This window comes from Centroberyx gerrardi, chromosome 15, assembly GCF_048128805.1.
Source record: "Centroberyx gerrardi isolate f3 chromosome 15, fCenGer3.hap1.cur.20231027, whole genome shotgun sequence".
In the NCBI taxonomy this organism is placed as follows: Eukaryota; Metazoa; Chordata; class Actinopteri; order Beryciformes; family Berycidae; genus Centroberyx; species Centroberyx gerrardi.
In genome coordinates, this window is record NC_136011.1 from 13,003,067 (window position 1) to 13,027,613 (window position 24,547).

The 24,547-nt window shown below is 38.4% G+C and overlaps 1 protein-coding gene across 1 annotated transcript in view; it reads left to right on the forward strand.

The window, feature by feature from the left end:
* Positions 1 to 24,547, forward strand: part of eys (EGF-like photoreceptor maintenance factor) — a 200,873-nt gene that overhangs the window by 128,549 nt on the left and 47,777 nt on the right. Inside the window, exons 29-40 of the mRNA XM_071912776.2 lie at positions 1,427 to 1,572; positions 6,510 to 6,681; positions 7,054 to 7,132; positions 7,629 to 7,822; positions 9,368 to 9,492; positions 10,106 to 10,230; positions 10,807 to 11,017; positions 16,628 to 16,818; positions 17,004 to 17,095; positions 20,474 to 20,624; positions 20,844 to 20,956; positions 21,570 to 21,829. Coding sequence (XP_071768877.2) covers positions 1,427 to 1,572; positions 6,510 to 6,681; positions 7,054 to 7,132; positions 7,629 to 7,822; positions 9,368 to 9,492; positions 10,106 to 10,230; positions 10,807 to 11,017; positions 16,628 to 16,818; positions 17,004 to 17,095; positions 20,474 to 20,624; positions 20,844 to 20,956; positions 21,570 to 21,829 — 1,859 coding nt within the window. The remainder of the gene's footprint in view (positions 1 to 1,426; positions 1,573 to 6,509; positions 6,682 to 7,053; positions 7,133 to 7,628; positions 7,823 to 9,367; positions 9,493 to 10,105; positions 10,231 to 10,806; positions 11,018 to 16,627; positions 16,819 to 17,003; positions 17,096 to 20,473; positions 20,625 to 20,843; positions 20,957 to 21,569; positions 21,830 to 24,547) is intronic.

The following is a 24,547-nucleotide window of genomic DNA, read 5'->3' on the forward strand; positions in this document are numbered from 1 at the left end:
TGTGAAAACGAACAAATCGTTTTAGACAAGCCTGACCTGAATGGGTGTTCAACTCTCGACGAGAAGCTTGCTAGCAGACAAATGTTAGTGGGCAAAATAAAGAACAATCAATCCCATAAGTTACAATGATATGAGCAGGACATTCTGATGTTGTTGCCATAAATCTTCAATTCAGTTTATTATATTATGTGCACAAGTTCAGTAAGTTCAGTTTCTCTTGCATTATGATTCTTGAGTGTACGCAGTTGCCGACGTGTTAACTGTGGTGTGAAAGCATGAGAGGGCAAGTTCTCTGGATGCAAATCTAAACTGATGCCAGCCATCTGTAACACAGTGGACAAGTGTGAATTAGTCATGGAGAGCTCTCTTTTGTACATATATTTTTTCTATAAGTTTGAAAAATAAACATCTTTCATAACACATCCTACCTCAAAATACTTTATTTCACTTTGGTGTTTCCAAGTATTACCAATTAATACAAACATTTTCAAATATATTCAACCCAGAAGTTAACTTCACAGAAGTATATTAAAAAGAAAATCCTTAAAAAATCCAACATGTAGCAGCTTTATGTTTAAGGTTACGCTTGGCACCAGTGGAAGAAGCTAAAAAAAAAAATGCCCATTTTAGTACCTCAATATTAAAAACGACACCATTTTTATAGTGTTTAAGATTATAACAGTATTTTCTCAGACCAGTCTACTCTGTACAGTCTCCTCAATAAGGCACTGCTGATTTTAGCACATGACTGAAATTTGACACGATGTAACTTGTTTTAGTCATGAAAAATAACTTATCACAAACTTAGTTTAGTTTTTATTGGAGGAGTATCTAATTACTTGAAGTGTTAGTAGCACACTTACAAACACGGTAACTGGCTCCTCAGAGGTGTGTGGTCAGGGGATATAAGAACCACCAACAGCTGGAGAGGGGGATCTGAATTGAGTAAACTACATTATTGGACCCATGAGGCCCTTCCCTTCACTAATAAGTCATCAAACAGAATTCAAATTAAGTCACTTGAAGGGACACAGCGAGAAAGTAATTGCTGCCGTTTGCCAACACAATGCAGTAAAATTTAAAAAGTCACTTTTATCTCTCCCATACTGTTAGCTCTTGAATCAAGAGCTGCTTGTCAATTTAAGAATTAAAAAATGTCTCCAAACCTGCACTTTTAGTTTTTGCTGGTGGAGCTACTCTTTTGTTTAGATTTGGAATACATATTGAACCTAAGATGTAGTGTAATTCTCCAAATGATCATGATTACCCAGTAATTCAGATACACGTTGTCATCTGCAAGAGTATGCCTGTTTTTATTAAGAAAAAATGATTCTGGTTAAAGATAAACAAGTAAAAATAACAATATGCTCTAATTACTGTTTAGTATTTATTTCTTAATGATGGAGTGTGATCTTGTCTTCCGCAGGTTCCACTGCATTTGCCCTCCTGGTTATTTCGGAACGCTGTGTGACCTGGATGTGAATGAGTGTGAAGTTTCACCTTGCCTACATGAGGGCATCTGTATCAACAAGCCTGGGGGCTTCGAGTGTGTCTGTCGCCCTGGATACTCAGGTAGATCTTTTGCCCCTTGGTGACACGAAGATCAATATGAGAGTCCAAAGCTTATCATGACGGCTGTGGCCTCGTGCTATTGAGGCGACTCTGACACAGATCTGGCTTAGAGTAGAAACTGCTTTACAATGGTTCCTTTTAATTAGCCTGCCTCTGCAAGACCCAGTCTGCCTGTTGTTCAGTAAAGCTAACAAGAGATAAATCCACGTCACCTGCTTTATCTGATGAAAACTTCTCAATGTCTCTTAGTTGCCTTTATTTCATCAGGCTCTTTAGTCTCAGCACACTATTGTTGTTTTACTTCAATCCATTTGTCTTATTTTCCACCCAGACGGATATCGAGCTTTTTTATTGTGTGTGTGCGTGCGCGTGTGTGTGTGTGTTCACACTATCTAAAGCCGATTCCTGTCAGGTACTGGGAAGATTAATTTCATTTGTCTTCCACACTGTATCATCAATTTATCCTTCCCCAGTTGAAAAAAGGGGGGGAAATCTCTGAGGTATTGCTACTCTGGAGAGCAGAACCTGACACGCATGGCCCAATTCCCACAGAAGCAGCTTTTATTATTAGGCCTACGCACAGCATAGTACAAGTCATTACTTTTTCTGTTGCTCTAAGCTCATCTGAGGAAACAGGGTTCCCCAAGAGAGCAAGGCCAGAGGATATATTTTGGATTGGCTCAAACCAACTAGAACTCATACAAAATATTTGCTCTAGTAACACATGTAACAGCATTGCAACTTTTCAAGAAGGAAACAAAAATGGGTGCATATATTCTGTCTTGTAGTGCTGTCTTAGGGTGATTCATCACACACTGCGAGTGTTTCTGCAGATTGATAGGAATTGATTGATGTTATTCTATTTTGCTGTTATGATGTGTCATCTGTTCTATCACTGAAATACTGTAACGCGTTGTGTCACTTTGATGGTATTATCAAATATATATGCGTATTACTTGCCTCTTCCATCAGGGAAGCCAGGTTTTTTTGAATATGGGATGCCAAAATTCATTTCTACCCTAAATGTTGAAGCTGCTTACTAATAAATTAGTCCTGTGCTATATCTGCTTGCTTTCACTGATGTGATTAAGCTATAATGACAACCCATTCCCACCACCGTCCCACCCCATATTCAAGTTTCTTAGGAGTTGTAGTTCAGTTAGAGTGACTGTATGCGCGTCATATACTCTGAGATTTACTACTTCAGTAAACCTTCTTCTGATTTCAGTGCGTCTTGACACAGCAGGTGTAATATCAGTTGAGATGGTGTCTTTTCAGAGTGCCTAAAGGCCCCGACTATTACCCTTTCCTTACTGAATGGATTGAAATTTTTCAAGAGCTTTTAGATTTAACATTTCCCGGCTTTGAGATGTAATTGAGGAAAGAAGCTGGAATATTGTTTAATTCACCTCTCTGTGACAGCTTTCATCATTATTCTCACTGTTATCAAAGTCTGTGTGACCCGCTTAGAGGGTTGACATTAAGATTAAACAAGCAAGGTGTTTCTTTTTGATTTTAGCCTTGCAGTGTTCTTCACTTCTTAGCATATCAGGTGTCAAGATCCCTCACTTGCTCAATAGAAGTCTTTAGTTATGAATATAATCTAATCACATATACTTATGCTTTGGATTTTATAAATGGAATTTTGTTCTACACGTGTCATATTGGTATAGTCAGACTATTAAAACATTATACACTCCCTTTCGCCAAAAGGATCCCTTATACTGTATGTTAGTCTTTGGTAGGTTGCTTGATCTCAGCTGTAGTTCCTGGGTCAGAACATTATTTAGGACATTTTGTTTAGGAGGCTCTGCCATCTCAATAATGTACTATTTAACTGTATATAGCAGCTATGTTCTATACTGTGCCCAGAAGTCATTACTATGACATGATTAATGGATATTCTTGTTTATATAAATCATGGTTTAACCACACTATCCGTCACCTTCTGCTTTCCCTTCTTCACCCATCATTTAGGAGCATGTTCCCTTGAGTGATAGTACAGTGCAATCAGCACATTGTTACAGATTCTGTAGTCAGCACATTGCTGGATGATGATCCGTTTTCTCCTTGGAATGGTGTTTGCTGGTAGGGCTTTGGTAAATTAAATGTCGTACTTGTTAAACAAAATTATATTATTAGTCATTATTACTATCTCTGCCTCTGGACTTCTGCACTGATCATTACAACAGTGGAGGCTGAAAGGATCTATTGCTCTAAAGCTATAATGTACATTTGTTCTGATGTGAATGGAAGAACATTTACTGTGTGTGCAAACATTTGCCATTGACTTTATTAACTGTAATGATCTAAGATCAAGACAGTTCTCTCTTCTCTATATAGTGGAGTGATGTTTTATGAAAGCATCAGTCTGTTTTAAGGGTTTGTCAAAATTGAGCAGTATTTCTCTTGATTTCAAGTTCTCCTTTTTTCACTACCATGCCATATGATATTTAAGAAGCTAGATGCTTTGTAGTCCATCCTCTATACCTCATACTCCAGTGTAGCACCTCTATATGTTTCACCACTGAGGGAGGTTCAGCTCACAATAGCTCAGTATGTAGTGGGGGTTTCTCTACTTCAGACCCACCTAGATTGGTGACCAACCTATAGGATGTGTTGTTTGATATGTAATTCCAAGTCTCATTACAGTACCATCCAGTTTTAATGGTTTTGTTTCAGTGTGAAACGTCACTCCACGATCCATTTTATGACCTCTGACCTAAATGAAAGCATTTATCAAGATATATGAATTAAGAGCATTGGTCTATGAATTATGCAAAATAGAAGTGTCATGAAATATATGACCTAAAAGTGAACAACACAGATTTCCCTCCTAAAGTGAATACTATTGTTTTCAACTGATTGCTTCTATTCATGCATGGCACCTACATATTGCCTTATACATAGTCCATTTTCCATTGCAAGGCTGTGTTGTTATCTTTTGGGTCAAGGACTGTTTTTAACCCTTGCAATCATGAGCTCTGAATTTTCCAGTTGTTCCCCTCAATGAGAATTGTAGATGCTCTAAGCTTTCTACACTATAATTTGGTTGTCACTGCCACCTATCTCTTTACAATCAAGGTCATGCTGCTATTACACAAGCTTTTGATCTTCAACTTAAATAAATTTACTACACATTGTATTGAAGGCATTCAGTTAAACTTCTGAATGGGATTTGTCTTTGAATGCTGCCTTATACTTTTCCCATCGGCATATTGAAAACAAGACAGTTTGACTTGAGGAAGAAATCATTTTACATTCTGTAATAAGAGAACATGATTGGTTTTGTGGCATACACTAAAGGCAGTTTATTTATTCTCTTCATGATAAAAGAGGGAAAGCAATAAATAAATTCTTGCTCCCCATGTCACCAAGTTTGTTTATATCTGTCTGAGCCCGGAGATGAAAAGCTAACCAAATGACTAAAGATGGGTCATTCGTCATTTTTCATCTTGATTCCTGGAAGTCTCAGATAGTGTTTCGGGGTAGTGAATAAACTTCATATCATCTTTAAGTTTTTGGTAAAACACCACATAACAAAAATGTGTAGAATTAGGCACTATCCATTTACTTCCAACTTCTGGATAATATTAGTTACTTCTTATCTAGTATTTTAGTTATCTAGTATTTCCCTCAGAGCTTCAACTCTCCCTTCCCACTCAATTCTTTTCTGTTGTGTTGTTGTTATTTCTATAGCCTGATATTCAGACTGAATGGCCATTTCGTTACCACTCCATTACTCAGCCTGAGATTGCCTCCTTGTTAGCTGTTTTCTGTGTGTGGGTGAGGGTGTTGATTTTCCCCGAACCAATCACTAGTGGCTGACGTATCCGGCCGCTCTGACGTTATTTTCAGTGTCACTGAAGCTGGGTGTATTCACTAACTTCATCAAGAATGTTGGTCGTTTTTGACAAAAATATCTTCTTTGTAAAGACAGTATGTTGGTTAAGAGGGTGATTTCAACAAATATTATTCTGCCCAAACGCCAGTGAAAAACCGCTGCACGAACTGTTCCCTACTTTAGTCCCGCCCGATGATGTTAGTTGTCTTGAAGATAATTCAGTTGTTCCCTTTCAGTCTTTTTAGTCAGTTGAGTGCAGCACAATTTGCATGGAGGTTTGTGCCTTCACAGAAGACTGTACATTCACAGCCATCAGGAGATATTTATGTGACATACTGCAGGTGATGTCATCTTCTATAGAGTACAACAGGTGCCTGCCACCAAAGATCAGCCAATAGCAGATGGCAATTTCAGTAGCATGTTTTTTAGCATTAGATGTCAGGCTTAGATGTTCTTTAACCTAATGTTGAAAGTTTTAAAAGACAATTCAGGTTATCTTCTTCTCTATAGTCAATATTTAGGTAAATTGCTAAATATTTTCACTTCTAGTCAGTGATCTATTATCAATGCAGGCTGTAGTATTTATTGTCACTGGAATTATGACTCATTAAAGAGATAGTTTGGTTTTGGGGGGATTTAGCTATTTTCCCTACTTACCCATAGTCAGACATTTTTATACTCTGCATGCAGTTTGAAGGAATGAGGACGGTTAGCACAGCTCAATTGCTGGAAGTCTACGGTATCCTGTAGCAGCAGTAGAGACATGTGTTACTGCAAAGTTGCTTTCACTCAATTTTCCAGGTGGTTTGCATAGTTTACATCGAGTTGCATAGATGTTTTAAGGTTAGGAAAATAAAGATGAATCCAGGCTTGATGCTGGAATAGAACCCAGTTCTTCAAATCTTAAATCAGCTGTCCATACACCTGACTCCCCCAGCCATCCACTCCAGTGTAATGTAACCTGTTTTCTATCCATGTGCCTCTGAAAACACAAAAGGTTGAGTGTCGAAGTACTAAAAAGACACTCAACACTTTTGGCAGTTTCCAGTTGTCAAATGTATGATGCCTTCCTAAAATATGTATTCATTCCTAGGGACATGGTGTGAACTTAACATTGATGAGTGTGGTTCAAACCCATGCCAAAATAGTGGGAGGTGTATTGATGCTCCTGGTCGATACCACTGCTTGTGTCCCAATGGCTTCATGGGGTTCAACTGTGAGATCAACGTTGATGAATGCATGTCAGCGCCATGTCTTCATGGGAGGTGAAGAATTTTTCATTATCATTACAAACAGAACTGCTGCAAATTGTGCAGAAATGGCATGGAATTATTTTGAATTACACTCCTTACCAGCACAGTGAATGGAGACATATGTTACATGTTTTAAGAAGCTAATGTGATGCATTTGCTGGTTGTCTCAGTGGTCTCTAAATTACACTCATTAAATTCCTTTGAAGGGGAAACAGATATTCATTCAAAAGACATTATCCATCGAAGGGTACAGCATAGACAATAGTCGGGCATAAGGCTTTTAGTTCATTTTATAATTTATAGTTGATAATAATGATAATTATATCATCAGTTTGTTTAAGTTTGATAAATCAACTCTGACACCATCTGTTTTGGCCTTTTCAGCTGCAGGGATGGAATACATGCATACTCCTGTCATTGTGAATGGGGATGGACCGGCAGCAGATGTGAAACAAACATTAATGTGAGTTGAGCTCGATAAATTTGAATAGCCAATAAAGTCTTGCTCGGCGTTGTCAGTTGAATTTTGTAATCTTTGTGTGGCCTTTGGTATCGCTAACTATATTGATTTTTCAATTGAACTACCAGGATCATGTAAGCATTGTACAAATACCTGATTAAAAAGAAATTGCTTAGCCTAATGCCTAATTGATTTAAAACCCAGCACAGCATCTACTGGACTCTAGAGATAACACATTGAGTTGCTTACAAGGTCTCTTGGAGCATTCTGTTGAATGAGTAATCTGATCGTCTACTTTTTAACTAGTAACAATTCATTCTAATCCAGAGTGTATACACTGTGTTTTCTATTAAACCACACACTGTGGATTTCAGATGTTAAAGTCGTGCATTTATTTTCCATTTTTGCTGTCAAAGCTTAGCTAGGGCCTTGTTCATAATTCACTGTTTTTGGTACAGTACCTGACTACTGTATATGTTTGATGTCTTTTCATTTACAGGAGTGTGCTTCCAGTCCCTGTTTGCATGGAGGATCATGTGTGGATCTCACTGATAAATATGCATGCTTTTGTCAGGATGGGTACACAGGGAAAAACTGTGAGACTGACATAGATATCTGCAAATCTTCAAATGTCTCCTTGTGTTTCAATGGAGCTACTTGCCTTGATCGTGAAGGATCAAATTTCACATGCAGGTCAGTTGGTTCACTATTAGAATAATTGATATAGACTAAAGTAGGCAATTTGTATCTGTCCACTTTTGAAAGTCTGATGTGTTCATATTATGGCACAGAAATACTGTTTCTGGATGGTATGATGGTAAAATTAGCTGAACAGGGCAACATGTCCTGCCGAGTGCTGCCTGGATGGATAGTTTAAACTTGTTCATATGCACAGGGTGTTTCCAACTATCATGGCCCACCCAACACCAAACATAGTCAGGCAGTTTGATTTCCCAATCCCCTAGTTGTGGCAAAGGATGACAAAAAATGTAATTATTTTAACATTTGACGTTACACCTTTAACTGTTGTTAGTAATGATAGCGTTGTCAAAATTTCACTGAAAACAAATCACAGTCTGTTTGCTGTTTATTACCCACATGTGCTACAAGGAAAATGCTGTATCTCCTTACTCGAATAGCAAGGCTCCAGGTTGCTTGCAAGTGAACCATTACTTTTTAATTGCTGACATGCTCTCCCTTGAGTGATGAAGTGTGTCTGAATACAAGGTGTCTGTAGTAAGAGTGTGCAGATTTGACACAGCAGGTCCCTGGATGTCTCACAGTTAATTACATCATCTAACCTTTTGCACTTGTGCTACTATTGTATGGTCAGTGTCATGATTTAATGTGTCCTAGAATACCGCAGTTCCAAATGGATTACTGCTGCCTACTGTGTTATGTATTGATCTGGTGGAATGCCTGGTGTCTTACCACAGTGTTTGTTTCTGGTGTTCTCTTCATTGTAGGTGCATGTGTGTATATGTTACAGTAAATGTGGGAAAATAGTAAATTATACATTTAACGGTAAATGTATACATTTACAAGTTCTGTTGTATACATTTACAGGTAAATGTACACATCTCCCAAGGTAAATCTAGCAAGTGTGTACATTTCCCAGTTAATGTGAGTAGAAAATTCTTGTCACAGTAGCATGAGGTTCTCTCAGAGTCCTTGAGTGCCCTACTTACTGCATATCTGTAACACAATGATTGCACATTGTGCTACTGTCCAACACTACAGAGGGCCTTTTGATGAATTGAATCAGAATAGGATACCGACTTGGTAGTAGTGCCTTATTAACAGGTTTATTGGCCTCATGGTGTTAAGTTACACTATAGTCTTCACATTTAAAGACTTAATTTGAGAGGCAAGTGTGCTTTGTGCATCCACATATTTTTACAAATGGATGGAAGGGATTTGTGTAGGCTAGTGCATTGACTGTTGCACTAAAATATAAAATCAATCAGGCATCAGTTTCTTGGCCAAACTATGTCCTTAATCTGTGGGTCAATGGGGAGGGCATGCATGAAAACTTACCAAATGCTGGATCTGCCTTTGCAGATTCTCTGATGTTGTAGTGTTACATGAATGAATCCCCTGCGCCTCACAGATCTCAATTTACTACAGAAGCCAATCCCAAGAGGTATTTTGGCTACGTGGTACGTCATACCCACAACAAAACAGGTGACAGGACTTTCAGAGAGCCTCACAGTTTTAAGCAATTATATGTTTTTTTAGCTGTCCACCAGGTTTCATGGGGGACTTCTGTGAAGTGGATGTTAACGAATGTTGCTCAGCCCCCTGCCACCACGGTGCCATTTGCCAAGATCTTATTAATAGCTACGTCTGCCACTGTAGACCAGGTGAGTCACCGAGACAACCTGTGAGTTTCCCAGTTTTCTCTGAAAGGACACAGTCGAGGCAGCTCCTTCCCTTTATAGGAACTGTTACAGGACCTAGAATCACACATTTGCTGCTCAAGGTACAGCTCATGACCATTAAGACAGAGTAGATAGCAAGACATTACTTGGTACTACACTTCAAGTGAAAGAGAAAGCTACATCCTCTTATAGTGTCCCAGTACCATGCAGTTCACCATATATACAGCATCTTAATACTTACAGTACGCCTTTAGTGGATTGAAAGAGGCCACATGAGGTGTCACAAGGTTACCATAATGTCTACATAGCTGCTGTGCCTCAAAGCCACTCAAAAGTTATCCTTTTTTCTCCAGGGAGAAATTTGCAGTCATACAGTACTAAAAAAGGTAGTGATAAAAAGACGATACCGCCTCGCCTCATTAAAATGTATGTGGCATCTTACTCTTTAGTGAAAGCCTTTTCTTGTCTGTGTATGTGTGTGAACCCAAAAAGAAGCAAATCAATGTAGGAGAATCTGATTGATATTCACTTCAGAGGGTGGAAGTGGGAGAGCCTGGGCTCACCACGGCACTCTGTGGGCTTTTGTTCCTGGCAGGTTGGACAGGCCTTCACTGTGAGGATGACATTAATGAGTGCCTTCCACAGCCCTGCAACCAGGGGATATGCATCCAGAATGATCCGGGCTATGGCTACACCTGTTTCTGTCGTCCTGGATTTGTGGTGAGGCTCACCACCTTGTTCTCCGTCTTTTTTTTTTTTTTTTTTGTCACCTTGACTCTTGCTCCCTCAACTCTCATGCCCTCTCTTTTGCAGTAATTAAGTGAATTGACAAAATTGAATGATTTCCTTTGTCTCTTAGCACTTAATTATCCTTTATATATTGTCTTTGTCCTGAGAAGGAAACACCGATTCTTCAGAATGCCTTCCACATACTCTAGATATCAGGACATCATGAGACACTTGTGATAATTGTTACCACTGCTACATCATATAAATCTGATTTACACATTTAATAAGGTAGCTTGGGAGGAATATGATTTATTTGAATCTTAATGTTCTCACTAATCCATGGTTAGTTGCACATGAATAATGCAAATGGGGAAACTGCCTCTTAAAGATTGAATTTTCAGTAAGCATATTCTATTGATCTTGCATCGTTTGAAAAAGATGGTTTTAAAGTCAAAGTGAGCTTCATTTGCTATGGTGGGAAATGTACTTAATGCAAACACATACCATTTAACAGTTCATCCAATTGTTACTTGACAAATCTAAAGGCTATTTATTTCACATACACAGGGGAAGAACTGTGAGTACAATTATGACGATTGCCTGTTGAATCCATGTCCAGAAGCATATTCCTGTATAGATGGCATCAACAAGGTCAGCTGCCTTGCTCCTGTTAAGAACGTTTCCCCGGTGACTGTAGTCCTGAACATCACTCGGGGCTCCACACTCACAACTCCGATGCCAGCATTCAGTCCAGCAACAATGGCTGAGCAACCTTCAGGTACGGATCTTACTGTACATGCATGCTCATTTTATTCACAACCCAAGCAGGTACATGTACACTACCAGGCAAAAGTTTGGACACATTATTTTTTCTTTATTTTTACTATTTTTCACATTTTAGAATAATAGTAAAGACATCAAAACTATGAAATAACACAAATGGAATTATGCAGTGACCAAAAAAGTGTTAAAAATCAAAACTATCTTATATTTGAGATTCTTTAAAGTTGCCGCCCTTTGCTTTTTGGAAAGGCAAAGGCTTTGGAAAGAAATTCATACATAGGCGTCAACTTCACTGTTTATATTTGTCTGAAAAACAAATTTGAAGCATTTAAGCGTAAGTGTTTAGATCAAAATAGCTTTAAGATAATGAAAAACAGGTGTATCCAAACTTTTGACTGGTAGTGTACATTCTAATATCCTAATGCTTTCTTTTAAGCTGGTGTAAATGCATTTTAGCTTAGTTCCTAATTCCATTTGTAAAAGCAATATGCACAACTTGAAAATGCATTGTCCAAAGGCTGCATACTTTAAAGAAAATTGCACCTTTCCAGTGGCCTTTATTAGTGCTTTTAGTCTTTTAGCTTTAATTGTGTGCATTCAGGACGGTTCTACCCCTTTTTTATGTTAACTCTCTTGCATGACTAAGGATTTCAAATGTGATGAATCAGATCAATATGATCATGGATTATATTTAAAGAAGGCACAAACACTGGTAAGAGAATCAGCTCGAAGGAAAGTCCTTTGCTACCAAGAGTGAAGCCTGTAACCTTAATTACAGGTCAGCGCCTGTAACACATGACAAGTGTCTCAGCTTAAATTAAACTTTCTCAATCACGTCATAGCTTCCTTTACTATTACTTCCAGCAACATTATGTGTGCAAGGGAGTGACACTAAATTATTTCAGCTGATAAGCCATTCTACCAATCAATTTCTACTGAAGGCAGTCCAGGGATTTTGTACTTATTACTAACCTATCCTTCCCTTGTCCTTCCTATAAAACATTTTCACTGCACAAGGTTTCTATCGAGACAGGAACCTCCAAGTGAGTTGGTCCTCCAAATTTGATTTCAGAGCTTTTGGAAAAGACAAGAATCTATTGGATTTTTGCAGTGAAAAAACAGTTCCTGTTAAAAACTAGGTTGGTGCTGGCCACTAAAATGCATTTTCTATTTGAGAACAGTGATTTGAAAGTGTCAGAGGTTCAATCATTATTTGGGGTTATATCCTTTAACACTCAAATGTTAGACACAGAACACTATATGTTATACATTATTGATATTGGATTCAGTCATCTATGTGAGAGGAGGAATTCGGAGCACCGGGCAGATTGTTACTCCTTGACAGATGAGGTCTGTCTACCTTTGAAACTGCTCACAGAGCTGTAAAACAGACCTATTGAACACAGACGAGCTTGAAACAATTCAGTGTGACACTCTGAAAATCACTGTGGGCGCAGCACATAATGGAGTCCCATCCCCTGCACCTGATCCAGCCCTGATTCACTACATATTGCTTTGGTTTAGAAAGGGTTAAACACACACCAAAACATGCTTAAAGAAATACAAACCTAGCATCTATACACCAAAAAATCTCTTTACTATTTTACATACCAGTGTATAATCAAAGTAAATAAGTTTGAAAGTAAGAGGATCCAGAAACTCATGAGTTTATCTAACTAGGTCACCATCTAAAAGCATGCAGTGCCCTTGGTGCTGCTTGAAATAGACTCAGACAGTGCTCCTTTAAACCTAAGACTGCTCCACAACCTTTGAAATATACCAAGTCAATGGGAATTTAAACATAGAGGGAGTGGTTAATATGGTAGACTGATTATACTGGATAGCTCTTGTACCATTCCTTGTGTATCACAGTGTTTTGATAAACAAGTAAACAACATTTTTAGTTCTTGGTCAAAATCTTGGATGTTCGATCTTGATTTTTGATGTACGACTGAATGACTGACAAGGAAATTTAAGGCACTCATAGTAACAACAAGCAGAAGGCTAATTCCACGGTTTTTATTTTTATTTATTTTTTATCATGGTACATGCAATGCTGAGCTCCACCGTATTTTTAGCTCTATAGTATGCGAGCTGATGGGAATCTAGAGAGGCCACTGCTTGTGGAGGGAGGCTTACTGCAGCTAAGCCATGATTTGGTGGACTTTCCTTGCAGTGATCGCCAAAGCAGAGGTGAAGCTGTTATCATTTGCTTCCAAGTGTAACAGAAATGAAATGACTTAAGCTGTGCTCCTCAAAATCAACCTGATGAGTAAGATGAAGTTAGCCATATGGTCACTTAACCACACTTGTCTTGGTGCTTCCCTCTGTCAGACAGTCACCCGGCTCGTAGGATATTACAATATGTTCATCCTGTATGCATTTGTTCTCTGTACCACCAGTGTATGTGCACATGCTTTTCTTTACAACCATTTACGTAGTTTGTTTATATTTGAGTTGGCAGTACCTAATTAGTATGCCTTTAACCATTTTGATAAACTCAGTGGTACAACTTTGCTAGTGAGTCATAATGTCATGCACATGATGTGTACAATTATGAATATTCATGAGCTGAGGCTTGGCAAGATGAAAAAGCAGAGTCTCAATTTGTCATCACAGCAGCGGTTTATGGCCTGTGCGCTCCTGTACAGTAACTGTCAGTGCGGCACGTTGGATCATCCATGGTGCATTGGGAGTAATGTTCATCAATTATTTTTAAAGCCAGACAACAAAGATAAAATTAGGCACTGGAATTGCAAAAAAGGCCAATAGTATATTTAGGATTCCAGTCTTCTGTATCACAGCAATCTAATAATGCGCTGATAACATAGAGAACAGTGGATTTCTATAGCTTTGTATTCACTATAGAGACCTATATATACTAAAACAAATGTAACATTTCATTTTACTGTAATTCGGCTATTTATATAATTCACTATTTGATTGTCCAAACAATACCTGTAAATCTTCATTTAAATTTTGATATTTTTTTACATAGCTTGAATATAGTATAGTTTTCGACCCATTCCGTTGGTAAAGGACGACCTTTTGCCTTCCCTAAGGGCTCTGAAATTGTAAAGGGCCCAAGAATGGTCTTCAGCTATATTTTATCTCTGTCCTGTGACAAGTTCAATCAGTCAGTCTATTACCCTGCCCAATAAATCAGGGACAAAACAGGACTTAGATCTTGGCTTTTTTTATAAATGGGACATTAAGTCCATATCAATTAAATTTCACCGCCCAAAGCCTATAGCCATATTAATTGATCCTAAGTTCACATTTCCCCAATCATATTTTTCCAGTGGAATATCTTGTGCTTTAACCTCTGTCTGACATTCGCATACAGTTGCTCTGCACTGCAACATTGCGGTCCTTTATAAGTTCCATGCAATATGAATAACATCAATTTTCTGCCTCTTTTATGGACATGTATTAAGCCTGGCCCTAGATTAAGCCTGATCTGAGAGATTTATCTCAAGGAATATTCCCACTGAGAGGATTTTTTTTTTGTGTCTGAAATCAGCCATTGAAATTTTTTCAACGAGACTAGGCAAGGGTTTTAATAGAGTACAATGGTCACAAACTCCTTTATCAGCAATATGTTAACCCACTAAATCTCATCATTTTCTGTCCTTATTATGAGTACAGTACAGAAAATACTGGTATTGTGCATAACAGTATATTGACAATGAATGATGGAAAAATTACACTGTGGTTTAGGCTGTAAATTTACAATTTAGATCTAGCCCATCCATTTATTTTAGTTACTAGTTACTCGAGAAGTGCGGATGAAAAATCAAGTCTGAGAATGTAAGGTAGTGGTAAAAACAGGAGACCTTTGAAGGAGAGACTGGAGCTAACTGCTAATGAGGCATGTTACTGCCTCCTGGCAGCAGCCTCAGACTGCATCAAAGACTACATCAGACTAAACAAGGCTTTAAAATTAATGAATAGCTTTGTCTCTGAGGGGTAATTTTCCATCATCAGCATTGGCAAACCCCATTGTCAGGACTGAAGCAGGAGACAGCAGAGCATTGTTGGTGTGTGCATTTATCCTCATTAATTCACAGATCACAGTAGGTCTGTTCCTGATAATTCTCCCTTTTTTGTTCGCCACTTTTCCGCAGGGTATTGGTCATATTGCTCTCCAGAGAAAATAGGGTATTTAGGTTAGCCTGTTTGCCAAATGCCCCGGAGGCCTTCTGTCAGATCAAAGAGGGTCTGGTCTATTAGGACTTGACGTGTAACAAATATTGATAAAGGTCTCAGTTGCAGTTGCTCGATTAATCATGGCAACAACTTTAAAGGAGCTTGCTGATTTCTCTAGTGTAATGATTTTCCAGATAAGAACAGATAGAGCATGAGGCAGGTGCATCAAGGAATGCTTTTCATTTTAACAGACTCCCTGGGTTGACTTTTCTGCAACAAATTGCAGTATTTCCTTCAAATGAGAAATATATTGAGCATGAGCACCTCTAATGCTTGCCTCCAATTGCACTTGGAGTCAGTCTTTTAAGTTTGTGTGCGTCACTACCCCCAATAAGCTTTCAGGCAGTGGAACTTTCACTGAAATATCCCATAATTGCCTATTCTCATGGATGATATAAACCAAGTTATCCCACTATAAAATGAGGCATGTAATAAACTTGTATGATTACATTCATTTCAGCCAAGACTCCTCTCTCTTCTAATATTGTGTCATTTACATGCTTCACAGCTTTCTTGCAAAGCAGGAGTATTTACCATACGCCTTTACAGTGAGCAAATGGAAAAAGTGTGATACTAGCAATAGTCCCTAAACCTTGTCCTCTCCTTTTAAAATGAAAAGATTAGGTACTGTCCGCTACTGCATCTCACCATACCATATACTGTACAGTATATCAGTATATATATTTTTAAACTGTATTGCATTCAGGTTTACTGTTGATGGTTACGGTTTACATTACATTTACATTTTAAATTCCACCAAATCACCAAAATTACAAAAAGCCATAAATCAGGAGTGCAAAGGTCGCCTTATTAGTGCACTTATAACATTCCTGCGACCATAGAATGATCATGTGAGAAAAAAAGTGCTTTGAAAAGAAATAAAATAAGAGCTGAGAGAGATTAAGAGATTTTTTAGAGCAATTAGAGTGAATAGAGAGGGGATATCATTCAGAGGGGAGAGGGTGACGTGAGGTGCTTCTTGATTAAATTTTCTTGGTTCAGTAAGTCCATGAAGAATCAAATGTGGTTGTAGTATTGTACATTTACATGTTGTATGAGGTTGCCACGGCGAAGGAGCAGCAGGGTGGCATAATGAGGGGAGACGGTCCTTCATCCGGAAAGCCCAGGTTAAAGCCTCCGCTACAGGAGGTATCTGCCCTGCTGAAGTGTCCTTGAGCCAGGCACTAACTGAATCCCTACTAATTCCAGGGGAGCTGAGCTGTAGTTCACCCTGCACACTAATCTTCCTGTGGAGTGAAAAGTTGAATTTTGGTCTCAGGGATCAATAGAGTATCTCAACGGACTTTAGAGTTGAGCCACATAAACTGCAGTGTGTCTTGCTTTTGTTTACCCTTTTTTCCCCATATCAGCTCTCTTATTTTTTTTTATCTCCTAGATTCCAGCTACACTCAGTACTTTGGGAATTCATACCTGGAGTTTGAGGGTATTGACCTTGGAGCTCTCAACAACATTACAGTGAGATTTCAAACTCAAGTGGCCCAAGGAACTATCCTTTATGTAGACCAAGGACCCATAAACAGTGATTTTTTTTTCATGAAACTTTTTGTCTTGAATGGAATCTTACAGGTAAGACCTGAAGTTAAGAAAGTGGTTATTATGTGTTTACACAGGAAATGTAGCTAATTTAAGGGCCTTTCATACAGTGGATAGAGCAATAGAAAAATATACCCAGAATTCTGTAGTGCAATGTAGTGGGGAAAAAAATAAAAAACCTTTCTTTTAACAATGTTTTTCTTTCAAATATGTTTCAGTATGCCTTTTGCTGTAACCAAGAGGAAGAGATCACAAGGATTAATACATTAATTAATGTTGATGATGGCAGAGTGTACATCATTAATATTAGGTAGGTTGGTTTTATTTATTTTTGCTATCAGTCCGTGTTGCGGTCAGTTAATTTTCAGTTTGGTTATCAAAATGAAACTACTGCTGCAATGTTGGAACAAATCTTGTTATATCACAAGCAAATAAATTACACTTTCAATTATCTTTTTTTGAATTGCGTGAACTGAAAAAGACCCTGATAGATACTTTGGTAGTCTGTTTCAAGAAATAATTAGATCTTAGTAATATTCAAATTGTGTACATGCTGTCAATACCTGTGCTGCTCTTACTTGATCAGTAGTTATCCATTCACTTAAGTGTGTCTGTCAGAGGACTTTTTAAAGGGTTGGCATAACTAATATAGGGAGGCACATATAATTGGCAGAAATCATCAAGTGAAGGGTGAATCACCACAGGAAGATTTTAGATTTTATCGCAAATGGGCAAATAAACTTACAATTTGAAGATCTAAAACAAACTTTAGACTATGCCTTTTAAAATGTACCAGTGATCTCTGTTCTATCGGCTGTTCTAAAGTCTTCATTTGCTGGTTTTCCTTACAAAAAGATTAACAATCAAGTGCAGAGCGCAAAATCAATGATTAAATGATTAAAAGTGAGGCTGTGCCCTCTTTAGTTTATATTGTTTCTAAGCCCATGTGTACTTTTGTCGTGAGTCCTCTCCATTGTATTCTGACATGAGAAAGATTGCGGTTTAGTTTCAAGACGCAAAGTTTGTTATGCATAAGCTAGAAGCTGAAACAAGGCTGCTAATATTCAACTCATATAAAATCTGTTTAATTTACATATAGGGAGACTGCATAGAGACTTAGCTTTTAGCATTGCATTAGGAGGCCATTTTACCTTCTCCAACAGAGGTCATGTTGGTGCAGTGAGAATATCTTCTGAAACATTGTTCTCTTTATATGTTGGAGACTAATCTAAAGGACTAAGATAGTCAGTTGTAGAGAGGAATTCAAGTTTTCTGAAGATTCAATATTATGAGAGCTGAACATTGTGATTATGAACATTACTGTGCAACGCCAAAGGTGAGAAAATTACTTCCTTTTGAAACAAAACTCTTGACTGAGGTGATTTCCTCATGTTTTTTTTGCAAAATGAACAAATGCTGGTACAGCCCTGCCCTAAATATGCAGGGGCATCTAGCAAGGCCAATCAGGTTTAAGGGAGGGCAAGGCTCCGCCCCTGTTTTTCTTTAAGAAAAATGCAACAGCAGTACAAATCAATCATTATGTTCTATATCAGCCCCAAGAGACATGGCGAGAGAGAGAGAGCTGTCATAACTAGAGGGTTGGGAGTATAGAAAAATGATTCTTGGTGTCACAAAGCAAATTCTTCGTAATTGTCTGATGGCCGAGTCCGTCCATCTTTGTCTGATTTGACCCAGAGCTACAACACCATGGCCATCCTCAACGTCACTGCCTAACTCATTATAGACTTTTAATATATCTTCCCGTCAAAGACGCTTTTCAATATGTTAAATAGAAATCCACTGGGGCCGACTTCTCAAGGACAGTGAGCACAGTGCCCTCTGGCTGCTGGCCAGGCCGCTCTGGCAGACTGCTTCTAAATTAACCGCTTCTCCACACTGGCTCTGGAGGAAGGACTTATGGAGCTTGGAGTTGGTGCCCCAAGTGTTTAGCCAGCATATGCAACAGCCTGCAAAGTACAGGCTTAACAAATCAGACTAGATTGCTTCCTGAACCTCCTAACTTCCACTCGGGGAACAAGGGGTATCAGGAGACACTGGAGAGGAGACTGTGCATCTGTGGCCTGAGTACCCTCAAGCTGCAGATAGTTAGTCCAGAATCTGCACTTAGGTAATTATCTGCTCTCCCCCGTTGTTTCAAAGAGGAGAATTAGTTTTTGAAATCTATGAATGGCTGTGGGGTAGTTCCAAAATAGTTCTTCAAAGGTGCATAAGATACCTAGTGAAAAAAAAAACAACAAAAAAAACAACAGTGGAACCTTTTTGATCCGAGCCCCTCAGAAAAATACATAGTTGAAATTGTGCTTCATTGCATGTATCAAATGAAATGAAAACAGTTTTTTGTATCTCAGTATTCTCTATTTCCCTCTACCTTTTAGACAACTTCACCTAGCCAAGGTTTTATGGTATATAGCAGAACACACATGAGATTTTTAAATTATATGTTAAAACGGATATAAGATTAATAATTTTGGATTATTAGTTATCTCTAATGTTTAGAGTTGTAAAATATTTTCAGCTGTTGAAAACTAACTTCTCGCATATCAAAAGCTATTTATTTTCCACTTTTCGCTAATTAACATATCTAGTTTCATCATAATTCTTAAAATTATCTTTACCATCTTCACAAAACCTTGGATAATGTTAAACAAGTCATTATATGTCAATAGGTACTTGATATGTGAATTGCTATTTCTTGAAGTTGAAAATGAGATTTAATTTCAGGCCCAATCTGCGATCGCTGTACAGCCCCCCAATTGTCGCTCCAGCTGTCTCTGTTTTTATTTTGTATACATTGGGGTGCGTCTTTCACAGTAGCCGAGGGGAGGGGCGAGGAGCGAGTGCTGGTGAGGAGCCTTGGAAACAGCTCATGTAGCTACTAGTGGAAAGTATGGCATCTTGCACACTTTCAATTTATATTCGCCAGTGGACGCATAATGTAATGGCACACAGATGTAACTAGCTTGTAATAAGAGAACATTACAGCCTTGATAGCAAGCTAGCTAGTATATGTCTATGGCAGAGAAAAATCACTCTAGTAAAAAATCCTAAATTGTTCCAAAATTGTTGATGCCATGGGAACCCCCTCTAAGATTAAAAATGAGTTGTGGTATCAGTTGGTTATACCTGTCCTGACATCCTGTCCCCAAGAGTAGGGGGGGACCTCAGAGCAAACAGCCAAACAAAACAATTGTGTTGTTGTAATTCCTTGCTCGGCCACAAGAGACTTGCTCTCAACATTGATCGCAGATTGTGGCTTTAAACCATCTTGATTGTTTCCAAGGCCACAAAACACCTCCCTAACATGTGGGTGCATGGTCTTGTTATACCAGTTTGAAATGTGTGGATCTTTGAAGCATTCTGGAGTCACATTTTTTTGTCTGTTACATTGTTACAGGTTACAAAAATGAGAGAGAACAGAGAGAGACAACACGTTCACTTAAGTGAAAATAGGAATAGGAGAATAGGTGCCTCCTCAGCCCCCATGCCTCATACTTGTTCTGGTCACCCTGTAGCAACCACGATATCCAACAACTACCCCTATATGCTATGTTAGAGTGATGCATAGAGACAGTAACATCAGAGGGCATGACAGCTTTAAAACAGTTGATTTAGGATAGAAAATATGAGTATTTGTGTTGTAGATTTGACAAGTGTTCTTCTCTCATAGGCAACACCTTACCCCTTGTGAAGCGGAGGTAACTGTTCCTGGCTATGATAAAATCAAAAGTACAACAAGTAATTACTGGTCAGGACTCATGATACAAAGAACAAACCATGTCTTCATAGGTGGTCTGCCACTACGATATCTGCCCAGTCAGGTGAGATTGTATAACAAGCCACTGTGGTTTCTCTAGATTATCATTCTACTGGTATCGCAGGATGGTGAAAGTATGTAACGTGTATAATATTTCCAAGATTATATTGTATTAAAAAATGATAAAATATGGTATAAAACCATGATAAACAATTTTTCAGAGATGGGTCTTGGGTCCTATCTCAAAGTAAGGGTCTAAAAAATGAATTGTTTTTCCCCATAGAGAGCTAAGCCTTTCCACAACTATACTGGCTGTATTGAAATAATTGAAATTAATAAACTGAGGAGCTTCTACACATCCAATGCCATCACCAGCAGCAACGTAGACCAGTGCAGGTAAAGTTTTTTGATTCTAAGAGTCATTTGCTTCGTAATATGTTCCACTTTTGAACCCATTTTCACCCCTTTTCACTTTTTGTACAGTATTATTTCCCCTTTTAAGTATTATTTCATCCTTGTCACATGCACAGAAATGCCCAAAGGCCATTTTTTGGCACCATTTAGGGTGACAAAAGTAGTCAAATCTTGTCTGTCATGGTGACCACAAAAGATTGAGACTACTGATTATGATGCCCATCCACAATAACAATTCAATTTTCTCCCTGGGATTGCATTGTAAGAAACTGAGAAACTGTACTACTACCTTGCATCTAATTAGTAAATTAGTTACAGGAAAGTTTCACATTTTTTTGTCCTTGCTTTCACCAGTTCATATCTTGAGATTTTTCTGTCTAGGGGAATGTACAGTATGTTAAACCATGAATTTCTGTTTTGTGTATTTGGAGGTTGTACTGTATAGTGCAGACATTTTCAGCATGAATGTGTTTTTACGTAAATGTTTATGTTTTGGGAGGGTTAAATAATGTATGCTAATTGAACATTGTTATTCTGTCCATTAAAACAATATATTGACCTCTTGAAAATCAAATCTTGTGACCGTTTCTTACAGATATACTTTGCATGCATATGCCATGGAGGCCTCCACAACAAGTTCCTTGAATTTGACAACTCAATCGGCCACCATGGAGAGAGTGAACACATCAGTAGTAGCTCCCACACAAGCACCACAACATACTCTGCACGCACCACAAGTCTGCCATGATGGTCTTTGCCACAATGGTGGAACATGTCATCAGCTGCAGTTGCCCAGCGGAGCTCAGCTCTCCTGTGATTGCCCACTTCACTTTACTGGAACTTTCTGTGAGAAAGGTAGGTTTGGAAATGTGTGTTTTTAGCTGACAGTGTATCCCAGTTTTCTGTTTTTTTCATCAGTGAAGAGCTTTCAGGAGTAAATTATTTTTCTTTAAAAACTACTGTACTGTGACCTCCACAGTGGTATCATCAAGAGCCAGCCAACAAATTATGGTGGTTAATATATGCTGAGCCTCTCTGGGTAATAGGTTTCACTATGAGGGAGAATGGAGTCAGCTGCATTAGGAATTTTGAGTGATGTAAATTATTCAGGATATGATTAATGAAATGAAAGATCCATATAAGCAGCTTGAACCATCACTATGTATCCATGTTCACCTTCACCACTCATTGTGAATGAGAATGTGACCTTGCCGCACTTGCTCAACATTCAGCTGAAGCGCTCACCCCTGTCCCCACCAAAAATATTTATTTTGTACCAGCCAATCAGAAACTAATGCTAAGGAGACATAAACACTAGACATACATACTAAAGAGTTTTTTCCTCCCAGATTTCTACTCAAGTCTGAGACGTGCAGTGTACCTTTTGAGTACTGACAACTTCACATTGCAAGTGGCCGTGCATTTTTATCAGCCATACTACAAAGTACTCTATTAAGTGTACTGAGAATGGTCTACCCTTTGACTGTGCTAATAGTCTTTTTTTTTATTATTATTATTGTTTTTCCCTCCATTGCTGGTTCCTAATGTCAACAAGTCTTAAACAAATATAAAAAATGTACTTGGTCTGAATTTCATGTAATATGTACCTTTCTTCCCTAACTTACTATACATGCTCTGACTGTTTTAGCCAGTTTCTGTCAGTGACAGCAGCGATAAGACTGGGTAGTAGTGTGAATTATGCTTTGCTTACATGTGTGCTTGATAAGGCAAGCTGACGTGCTTACAGCTGAGGGACAAGTCAGATGTTGATAACCATGTTCACTCACCTGCTCTCTAGCTGTATGATTGATTTTCCAACATGGATTAAATAGGTAGCTAGATAGCTAATTAGATTGCTATATTAGCTGTGATATGTATGCTTGTTTTATCTGTTCCTTGCCCTGTAGGAGGATACGGGCATAGTTATCTATCACTGAAATACAAGTGATCAAATTACATCAGTGCTAAGATGAAAATCATATTACCAGTGAAAATAATAAATCACACCATCGCTTATTTGCTTCAAGTAAAAAACAATTTATGAGAGCTACCTTTCCAAGCATCAACAATGATGCCTCTTTTTCCCAGTTGCATTATGCTTCCTTATATTTTTATATGTAAAACACACTTCTGGTCTTGTATAGCTCAATGGGTAGAGCATAGCGCTAACACTGCCAGTGTTAGGGGTTCATTTCCTATTGGGGTCACTCGTGCTTAAAATGTATTCACTCAGGAATTGTGTAAGGGGCTTTGGATAATAGCAGCCACCAAATGGCATGTGTACTTTGTGTGCATGGAGAACATTTCACGTCAATGGTCATACAGAAATTCATATCAGTGTTGCAGAGGGTTTCAAGTATGGAAGACGGATTGATCTTCTCTTGTGCAGCCTGTGCACATGATTTAAATAATTTTGTATTTACATGACAATCTGACAGAATGCAGCTCTAAAATAGTGTTAACTGCAGTTAACAAGGCTCTGGCTTGAACAGGGTTTGTGCACCCGACAGCCTTATTTGACACCTCTACAATGTGTTCCGAAATTGCTAATTTGCAGATGATTAAACAATCTACTGAAATGTTATTTGTCTCTCCAGGCACTGTTACAAAGCAACAAGGACCCCTATTTTCAGGGCTTCACTCTCTCATTTGTTTTCCCATGAGAGGCATTATAAGATCACCCACATGCAATGTCAAGGCAAGGAAATGCTGCCCCCACCCCCCCTCTTCTTACAGGCATGACAAAAATGTTCCGATATTGCTAATCCAAGAATGAAGATGCAAATTTTCAAACACCCAGTAGAGAACAAGGCATATGAGATTTTTTTTTACCAAGCCACTGTAGCTTTCAGGTGTCAGAGGAAGATGTTTATTGTACGTTAAAACATCAGCACATATGAGCACAGCACCACAATCATTGCGTGGACATATTTGAATATCCATGAGGCAATTCTCAAGCTGTCTGTCTAGCTTAAGGGTTACTGATTGGAAATTAACCCAGATTGCTCACAGAGGCATTATAGCCTGAATTCATGTGATGCACAAAAGGCATGCATAATAATATTATGGTTGGTATGGTTTATTATGGTTGATTTGGTAATTGCTTCAGGGTGTCTAGACATAAACACCCATAACTAGACATTCAAACATTTTAAATTTGTATTTTTTACATAATCAATTGGAGAAAAAATCATGGAATTTACCCTCTCCCTTCTTCCTTCCATGACCATAAAATTAGTTCCTGTTTATCCCTTAACTCATCACACTCATAAACTTTCCTTTAAATACCAGCACTGGCATTTTACAGTCCATTCTGCTGAGTTAGAGGAATTTGTACTCTTCAAAAGCAGTTCAGTCTCTCAGGTTTAACAGAGTGCAATCTCATATGAGCACTCATCCAGTGATGTGCTTTGCAACAGTAGTTCTGATAGCCTGCAGACGGAGACCAGGGGCTGTTTACATGCTGACAAAGTCTCTGAATGTGTTTTGCTACGGCATCTTTGCAGGGTGACAACAGTGTCCTTCTCACTTCTTCTTGAATTAAGTGATAGCCACAGGAGAAGAATAATAATA